The following is a 10,238-nucleotide window of genomic DNA, read 5'->3' as shown; positions in this document are numbered from 1 at the left end:
TCTTCTTTGCTACTCATCAGATTTTTGTATGCCATCAACTAAAACCACATCTATTATAAATACACAATATTCATCATTTAAATTAGGTCAAAGTTTTAAAAATGCTCTGTAAGATTCTTCCATGTCAGAATAATTCAATCACAATCATGTTTCCCTGATGAAACTATTTTGGGATTTAGCTTGTTCCTTGATAGGGATTTAATTAAGTCATTTACATGTAATTTCCAAATATGTAGCTGTTACAAAAGGCAGCGAAGAAATGAAAGAGCAAAAAGGAACCTGAAGGCAGCCAATATTTAACAAAAATATTTCTGATATAAAAATGAAGCTGAGGAAATATCACCTATTCAGTGATAAGTATTCCAGTCCATGCCTGGTAAACTCTCAGATAATGGCAGCATGGTGGGGTCACTGGGGTTCTATTAGCTCAATTAATGAGGAGTAAGATAAGGCTAACACCCAGCTCTTCAAACRGCTCAAAAATAGAGCTGATAGTAATGGAGTTATTAACCTTCGCCAGCCATTGAATTTTGCTGCTGATTCAAACTCCATTTCCTAGTTCAGGCCTCCATTAATAGGCTGTTTATTATCCCTAATCCACATTGGGATCAGCTGCAGAAATATGAAAGCCCCATGTAAAGACCAAATAGTTGAAAAATTCTTTTTTTTCCATTCTGCTTTCTCCCTTTTCAACATACTCACAGGTTCTACCTTAGAAATTAGGAACTTCATTATCCTAAACTGTTTGAATACATGTTCTCAGCAGCGGGATGAAAAACAAGCTTTAAATACATTATGTAAAAAGATGACATAATTGGGAACRCAGCCACATCATTTTGAAGACCAAATAAAACCCTGCTGGAAAACTTGGAGAAGCTGTTGTTGTTTATTTTCTCTGCTGGGGAAGAAACAACTTTACTTTTGGAAAAATGGGTACTAGAAATACATTATAGATGTATCATTRGGTCAATCCTCTGGCTCATCCCTCCTCTGCCCAGCTTTTTGTGTTCACTTGTATTATTTGTAGACTGGAATGTAATTAATCAACACTRAAAAGTAAAACCATCGACCCTGGATTCAGATCAGAGGGACAAAACCAAGGAAATAATGGAGAAGGGGAAGTGGCAATCCCAGCACAGGGACAGCAGAGCCCTTTGGCACTGATGGGAGGGCTTGAGGAGAACTCCAACACAAAGCTGGCTGCAATTTTAACTGCAGAAATCTTGAGTTAAAGGGTCTTTAGACTCTTGGTTGCGTTTGGACTCACTTTATGAGATTTTTGACACTTTGTAAATTTTTGATGCATTTTCAGCAAAAGAAGCCACGTTTAGTTACCACAGTCTGCACACACAGGATGTGCAAACATCTTCCAAAATTTATCACAGTAACATCTCATAGAATATCAGCAATTATGAGTAATGGAGTTAAAATAAAAATAAAAATGTTTAAGTTATTATCTACACAGACTATTAAGTTGTTATATACCCAGAGCTTCTCTCAAACCTGACTGCAGTTCTGGCTGTCCCACCTCAACAAAGAACCAGCTGGAATGCCCAGTGAAGGAGAGAACAGAGAGAAAAGATGACTGAAAGGCAAATACAAGAATCTTGGAAAATCAGGAGTGTTGAGAGACATGACCAGGGAATGTCTGTAACTGTTTCTCAAGAGAAGAAATGCACCTGGAAAAAAATCATGAAGTATTTTCATAGACACCAGTAAAATGTGAAATGCCTTTCTGCATGATTTGGTGATCAAAAGTACAGAATTGAAAAAGAGATTATAAAGTCAAGGAAAAGGGGTGATTAGAAGTGTCCAGAGGATCCTCTGGCTTAGAGAATCCTTAAACTTCTGATTGCCTTAAGCTGGCCTGGACCCAGCAGAGGAATGGCCAGAATCAGTTGAAGGTGACAGCCAGAGATTCATGACACATGACACTGCTGGTGAATTTTGTTCTAACTCTAAGTTTGGGAGAGAGCAAAACCAATGAAAAATATTTCAGTGGATATCAAACAGAGTTTTCAGTAGAACCACCCATGGCTACACTACACATTTCTTATTGTTGCTTGAGCAATAACAACTAAAAAAGCTAAAATACCCATTTATACTCAAAGGGGAAGTCAGCCCTTTGTGTCAGTAGCTCAGAGCTTCAGAAGCCACCCTGTGATTGTCTGTGGATTCCCATCCACGCCGGCACTCAGTGCTTAATGGTRTCTTTTACTCCCCAGCTGGGAGGCCTTTAATAGATTCAGCTCCTTATTTGCCCTAAAGGCTGCCCCAGTTCAATGCCAGGAGGATCCCGTCCACTTAGGCAGGAGCTGCTTCACAGGAGGAAGGCAGAGAGCAGCTCCTGCCTTCTCTGGGCTCAGGAAGAGCAGCTTTTTGGGASACAGGGTTTGCAGGTTTTCCTGTGYCAGCCCATGAGCAAAYYCTCACTCTACAGCAAATTCTAATTTAAAGAAAACCCCTTACTTTTTCAGTGGAAATTGAATTATTTTCCTTTTTGTTCCAGAGCAGTTCTTCGGATGCAGCAGCTGATGCTGTATGATTTTTTTTTTTTATTATTATTACATTTTAACAAACTTTATAGCCCATTTTGTTTGTTTTCCAATAACTTTATTTTCCTTCTTTTCTGCCATCAATTACTCGGTTTGTTTTTGTTTCTATAAGATGGAGGAGTCARGAGACTGATCCTGCTCAATGCTGTATAATTTAGTATTATGTGTAGTAGCTTTATGAGKTGGGAGTCAGATAAAACATAGTATTTGAACACTAACCATTTATTAGCTCTAAGGAATAGATTTGTGACTTGACAAGCAGACAATAATTCTGTGTTCTGATCAGCCAAAGAGGTCTACTCTGAGTTCAAGAACCAGAGTAACATTCTCTTTCACAAATAATTTTGCTTACTGATGTGACTAGATTTTAATAATAAACTTGATATATATGTAAATTTATTTTAATCTAATTTCATCAACAGAGCCCTCCTAAAAATGAGACTTTGTAGATTGTTCTGTGTCTGATTTATAGATTTCTGCATCCTATTCCCAGATTGATTTCAAGGCCATAATTCTATCAGGTTTTTCTCGTGATGTCAGAAACACCACCTCTGCAGATAGTGTTTTATAACTAGCATCACAACTGAAACTGAATTACTGCCCTGCTATCCTATGCTGCAATATGTCCTTTTGTTTATAATCACCCTCTCTCCCTCACATCCCTGCTACTTCAGCTTCATGGAAAATATCAGCTCCAAGATCAATCAGGGAGCTCGATGTTTATTTTTGTCCCTCATTTCAACCCCTGTGTAAAACAGTGAGGACCAAATTCTGAACTCGGATGTGAAAGGGAAGGGAGGCTGAGCAAATGGATGAGTGCTGAATTTCCACACATCCAATTCCATAATGAGCTGCTTTTCCTCCCTTGCTGAGGKCTCAGTGCTGTGCAGGAGCACACAGGGCACACATGAGCATTCACACTGATCCTGGGGATTCAGACACGTGTTTGGGGATTATCTTCTGTGGGAAATGTTGGTTAACTGAGTCCAGCACAAGTTTTGAGATTATGTCTCCATTTTTTTCGTGAAATGCATTCCTGTATAAGATGAATATTGTTTTACTTTGATGAATGAAGTTAGTGCTGTTCTTACACACGTCCCTTCTCAAACCTTGATGAATGCCTGCCAGCTCCTTCCCTCTGTGCTCCTCTCTGCTCTCTCTCCATCTCAACCCCGCCCTTTTCCATCCTTCTCCTGTCTCTGTACAGGAGGGGATCCAGGGCAGCCACCCAGGACACACAGGAAGAGRAACTTTGCCAATTTAAACATTGATGTGGGCGATACACCTTCCTACCAGTACTGTTCAGATAAAAAAATCTTCCTTGGAAGCATCAAGAGTCCAAATTTCCAGTGTATACCTTTGGGATGGGGAGAACCAGGAAGCTCTGGGAAGGGAATGGAAAAGCCCCTCAGCTTTGAAAGCCCCAAAACTTTAAATCCTCACTTTTGGATCAACTGATGAAAAGTAACTCTATTTTATTTGCTTGGCACTCGTAACAGTTCTCTTTGGATGCTGCTGTCTCTCATATTACATTTCTGAACAATTCATTATAGCTCAAATAAAATGTAATTCTCATGTTGTTTTTAATTATTTCACAAAACCCAAAAGTCTCATAACGAGCTCCTTGCAATACCAATATATTTCCATTGTATTATGTCAATGCTGAAGAAAGAAGATGTAGATCCCCCCCTCCTGCTGCAAATAAAATACATCTYCTCATATAATCCAAACTTTAATCCATTTCTTATGGTTTGGCTTTAGAGGCAACTCAAACAAATAACCAGAACAACAAACCTCTTCTCTCTCCCACAGTTTGGCCATCTGGAGCATTTGTCAGGCCAGGGCTCTATTTCCTCCTCTCCAGGAGCAAGACCCCTTCCCTCGCTACGGAAGCAATAAATAAGATGCAATAGCATAAACAATGTCAATAAATCTCTGCACCTTTCCACAGACAATTTTTTCATCTCTCTAACATTGTGATGGCTGAATTTCTCTCTTACCTGTTGGGATTAATGTCTGCTTTTTGCAGCTGCTCTCCCTGCTCCACGTCCCTGGGGAAGCCAGAGAGCACCCAGCCATTGTTCAGGCAGTCGAAGGTGTTCAGGCGTTCTGTCAGCAGCTTCAGGACAAGGTTGTCTGGGACTGCAAARGAGCAAAGAGGTGACATTTACTCTGTGTGCTGAGTCTGCAGCCAAGGGACATGCACACGAGTCCTTCTGGAAYGAAACCATGCAGTTATTTCTGTTTATGATTGATATTGGACATGGTTGACTTCTGCTATCATGGAACCCCCAAATCCACAAGGCAAAGTATTTGGTAAAACCTGGTGCCTACAGAATTTTGCAATGTATTTTTCCCTCTCAGCCACACTGGACCAATGTCACAGTGATGTGTGTGACACAATTTTATCAAAATGCAAAAACAATGACCTGAGTRGTGGAAAAGAAATCCTAAAACAGGAAAGAAATTTCTGAGCTTTCTGGGTAAATGGCTCTGCCACAACAGGCTACATGTGCTACTGCTCCAATTTACCCAAAAGCTTGAAGATTTTATAACCAAAAATAGTTTTCCAAATTAATTTCAGCCACTTTCACAACTGCATTGATGAATTCCTAATTTTAGAGCTAAAAGCTCYTTTTCCTCTATTATTATTTTTCTTTAGGGCAAAAGAGAACATCAGCGAGATGCTGACTGGGATTACAACTACTATAGAGCTTTTAAAACTGTTTAATGGAGACTGGGGTAAGGAAGTAACCTGCACACTCTCACTAGAGTCCTCAAAAAGTAAAATATTTCAATGAAGATACCTAAACTTAGGTATTTTTTTTCCTTTTTTGGGGGGGAGGAGTGGTGTTTAGAATTAAATTATTAAGTTCAACGAGAGTGATTATAAATTTTCCAACAACTGCTGTAGAGTTTTGGGCTCAGTGTCAAATAACCCCAAAGAAAGGACAGCAAAATCACCTGGAGCTGCTTCCCAAAGCAGCAGCCAAAACAATTCCCAAGCAGCAAGGAGAGCCCCTTGCCTTTATCTGTCTAACACACCGGTGCCTCTACTGAAAACAAGCCACAGAAATTGCTACATAAATCCCCATCATGGCAGGTTGATGTTTTGATGCTCGCCCTGCCATCACATCTGCATACAAAAACACAACAACAAGTGCTTGTAGGAGAGTGTATGTGTCAGATTTCTAACACTGCACTTCTCTTCAGGACAAGCTGACAGCAATCTGCCTGGATTTGAGCAGAGTGAATTATTAGCAGTGCACAGTTCCACCCCAGGAACAAGCAGGTTTTAAACTGCAATAATAGAATCTGTTTGCTCCCTGGAATTGAACGTTGTGCTTCTATTGTGAAATTCATGGCTTCTCCTTTAAATAATCAAATTACTGAGTTTACAGAGCTGCACTCAGGATTCAATGTACCAGCAAAAAGGGAGGAAAACCGCAGGGAATTAATTAGAAAACAGATTAGWGTATTAATTGAGGATATCCACTTCACATTATAAAAGAACAAGTTAAAGAGAGTAATATTCTCCATCTGCTGAAAGGAGAAGGAAAAAAAAGGAACAGAATAAACCCACGCACTTGACAAAGAGCAAAATGACAATGCAAAACTGGGTATTCTGTTAAAAATGGGATTCATAAAATTAACTGTACAATAGCGCAGCAGCAGGAAGGAATGTTCCCAGATGGATGCTTCTTCTCTATCCAAGACCTGAGCTGCAGGCAGGCATGGGAGGGATAAGAAGAAAATTTCAGTGCTCTTTGCAGGGCAGTTCTCTCCTCACCCTCCAGCTTACAAGAACTCAYACAAATCCAACACATCCTAGTAGGAATAAAGAAAAATAAACTCAACTTCCCTTTCCCAAAAATGTATTCCATACAAAGAGCAGAGGAATTTTCCCATTCTCCTGAATTTCTGGCTGCAGAACTAGAAGTTTCTCCATCTGTGTTATTTTATGGCAGTTTTTACTGGAATCATTGACATGGATTTACAGAGGTGCCAAATTACATAATTTATTTTTTTTAAATTTCAGAATGCTCAAAACAGTTTTGTAAGGAATTGGAATAAAGCCTACAACCCCCTGAGTAAAACTGCAGTAGGATTCTGCCAGAGTTGAGATGAACTGGGGATCAGAGCAGAAGCAGAGGGGCCCAGGAATGGCACAGAAAGATGGAAATCCTGTGCTGCTGAGYTTCCAGCAGATCCTGGGAGATTCCCCAGTTCCAGGGGCCAGATTGCTTCCATCCTTCATATGGGAAGGAGAAACACTGAGCCTACAAGGAAATTAAAAAGCAATTGTGATGGGAACCTGGCAGCATCTSCTGGGTCTGAGCTTCCCACAGGCCTTCAGTGAGCCTTGATGAACAAAATCCTCCACTGTGGTCACTATTGTTGAACAAAACTGAAGCAATCAGGAGAGTAAAAAGAGAAATGGAGATGCAGTGACAACTGATGAATAGTTTATCAAATGACACGCCAGGTTTGGGGTCTTTTGAGGGATTTTGGAGACACCTGACACCTCTGTCCCTTCAGCCAGGAGTGACTGCAAGACATCAGCAATCCCCTTCAGCCTGTTTGTACACCTATGTACACACATACATCACTGAATAATATAGATGCTTACATATTTTCTGTGCCTCCCTCTAAAGCTTGATGGTGAGAAATAAAACATAAACAAGTCAGACAGCGAGCTCTGCTCTCCTCTTGATTAGCAAACAYACCTATCACTTCAACACAATGGGGGAACAGAGCTTGTTGGCTGCTCGGTGGCATTACAAAGTACATCAGCTGCCCTCCAACAGCAACAGTCACACTTAAAACAGCTGCATTAAAACTGTAAAACATCTTCCACAGACCAGAGGGAAGGAAAAGAAGAAAAAAAAAAAAAAAGAGAAAAAAATATCGGTATTATTCTTATTTTGTAGTACAGACAGAGTAGGTAATGAAGAACTCTGCAGTGCAGGATTCCTTTTCACTCATGTGGAACTGTCTCTGGAATGTAAGGCAAATTAATAACCTGTAATTGGAGGGGCACACAGCCTGTGAGGAGATAGCCAGAGGTCTCCTGGCCTTAAGCACATGACCCAATGGGCATATAGCAAAGTAAAATATAGAGCTTTCCCGATGAGACAGTCAATCTACATGTTTTAAGGAGATTATGAAGCACGAGAGCTTTGAATAATCAATTCCTTTTCAACATAAGCTTGYGTGAATTTCCAACTCTGAAAGTTGGGGGAATGAGACTCGAGAGAGATTTTACTTTATCATTAGAGAAGTCCAAAGGTAAGTTCCTTGTAAAAATTACAGTGTGCTGCTGCAAAGAGATATCCAGGCTGGGTAAGGTGGGAGCACGTCTCTATTAGGGTGAGAAATCAAGGCATAGGAGGAAAACTCAACCCTCAGAAATAAAGCTGCAGAGCCACTGAGCTGCAGTGATTCCTGAGAGCATCACACACAGCTGGGGACCAAAATCCCAGTGAATCCCAGGCACAGAACAGCAGCAGAATGAGGCCACAACCAGCTCCAGATGGAAATGTCATTTGTTCATGCCTAAAACCAGCCCCAAACTCTGTCTCCTTTATCTCCCAGCCCATCTCCACCATAATGATCAAATCTACACCCCTGAACTGGCAGCTGTGGACCACAGAAATGATCTTATCAATTCAAGGGTTGGATCAAGCAGGGACAAGGAACCGAGGCTTAAAGTGCTGGAACTGCTCTGTGGACACCCAGAGATTTTCCATCTCCGGGGCTGTCAATCAGCACCTTCCAGCAGAACATTTAAAAAATAAATTTACTTCTCAGAGCTTCAAAGGTTTTCACAGGTATCAGGTACTTCTCATGAGAGGTACCTCCCCCTGAAGCTCGAAGGARTGTGGTCTATTAGCTCTGCCCCAATCCGCGGATCTGCAGGACTAATGGAAACCCGGATCAGGCAATCAGGTACAAAATCACACCATCTGCTCCAGACAAAAGTAACAGAACATTAAAGGCACAGGCTGAAAGGGAAAAAYACCACTTGAGAGATTACAGGGCACTATTCTCCAATAACTTCAATGCTGTCAGTGCTCCCAGCTATACAATTATCATATTTAAATTGATACCTTTTCAGTATATTTCCCTTTAGAACAGACTTTTGAAAGGTATCGGCTCACTTCTCCAAACCTATAAAACCTCAATTCTAAGTACAGCACAAATGCATTTACAGATAAAAATTCTGTCAGCTTTGTGCTCTAAAAGGTCCTTTTGACAATACTGTCCATCTATGCTTTATCCTGCTCATAGAGATTTTTTTAGCAAGGTCTGAAGACTCTTAGAGCTAATTCAGATGCCTGAGGCTTGATCCCRGTAGCTGACAGTTAACATCTTGTCCTGAGTACAAGCTACTGCCAAAGGCTACTTTCCTGAATTGTCCACGAAATCCCAAATTTAGCAAAGCGTGACATTTCCTTATTTTATTGCTCTGGAAACTCGGGATGATTCACGATGAGTAATTGGCTTTTTCTACTCTGTTTTCTTGCCCACGTTAAGGTCCTCGGAGATTGTATCGATTGCGATTGTATAAATTGGTTTTTAATGTGTTTGAGAATGATTTAGCAGTGATTTACCGTGGCGTGGGCTGATCGATAATTTCGGCTGATCCTGCAAGCCGCCGGTGGGTGAGGACGGGCAGGTTTGCGTGCAGCCGGTTCGGGTACCGTAAATAAAACACCGAGCCGAGAGCGCTGCGGCGGCACCGGGAGAAAACACCGGGAGAAAACACCGGGAGAAAACACCGGGAGAAAACACCGGGAGGAAAACACCGGGAGAAAACAGCGGGAGAAAACACCGGGAGAAAACACCAGGAGGAAAACACCGGGAGAAAACACCGGGAGAAAACACCGGGAGGAAAACGCCGGGAGGAAAACACCGGGAGGAAAACACCGGGAGAAAACAGCGGGTTCACCTCGGTGGAGTCAGGAGAAGCGGAATCTCCGGGGGGCTCTGGCTCCACACACCCGGGAGAGCGGATCCCGGAGGGTCCCGGGGAGTCCAAAGGGGCTCCCGACCCACCAGGGTTCCAGGGTGGTCCCGGAGGGTCCCGGGATTGTCCCGGGAGTCTCCAGATCCCCGCACCAGGAGGGTCCCGGGACAATACCGGAGTCCGGAGGGTGCCGGGAGGCTCCAGCCCCGCGCACCCGAGGGATGCATGAGACTTCAAGGGTTCTCCCGGGGGTCTCCAGCCCCACGATCCCGCAGGATCCCGGATTGTCTCGGGTTGTCCCGGGTTGTCCCGGGGGTCTCCATCCCCCCTGTCCTGGGTTATCCCGGGTTATCCCGGTTTGTCCGGTTTGTTCCCGGATTATCCTGGGTTGTCCCGGTTTATCCCGTGCTGTCCCGGTTTGTCCCGGTTTATCCCGTGCTGTCCCGGTTTGTCCCGTGCTGTCCCGGTTTATCCCGTGCTGTCCCGGTTTATCCTGGGTTGTCCCGTGCTATCCCGGTTTATCCCGTGCTGTCCCGGTTTGTCCCGGTTGTCCCGGTTTATCCCGGTTTATCCCGTGCTGTCCGGGTTTATCCCGGTTTATCCTGGTTTATCCCGTGCTATCCCAGTTTATCCCGGTTTGTCCCGGTTTATCCCGTGCTGTCCCGGTTTATCCCGGTTTATCCCGGTTTGTCCCGGGGATCTCCATCCCCCCT

The 10,238-nt window shown here is 42.8% G+C and overlaps 1 protein-coding gene across 1 annotated transcript in view; it reads right to left on the bottom strand.

The window, feature by feature from the left end:
- Window positions 1-10,238, bottom strand: part of AK8 (adenylate kinase 8) — a 65,925-nt gene that overhangs the window by 21,143 nt on the left and 34,544 nt on the right. Inside the window, exon 11 of the mRNA XM_057371575.1 lies at window positions 4,556-4,697. Coding sequence (XP_057227558.1) covers window positions 4,556-4,697 — 142 coding nt within the window. The remainder of the gene's footprint in view (window positions 1-4,555; window positions 4,698-10,238) is intronic.

Source organism: Malurus melanocephalus, unplaced genomic scaffold (genome assembly GCF_030028575.1).
Source record: "Malurus melanocephalus ecotype Western Australia unplaced genomic scaffold, MMel_1.1 scaffold_149, whole genome shotgun sequence".
Lineage (NCBI taxonomy): Eukaryota > Metazoa > Chordata > Aves > Passeriformes > Maluridae > Malurus > Malurus melanocephalus.
The sequence above is the reverse complement of the archived record's forward strand: the minus strand, read 5'-3'. Positions and strand labels throughout refer to the sequence as shown.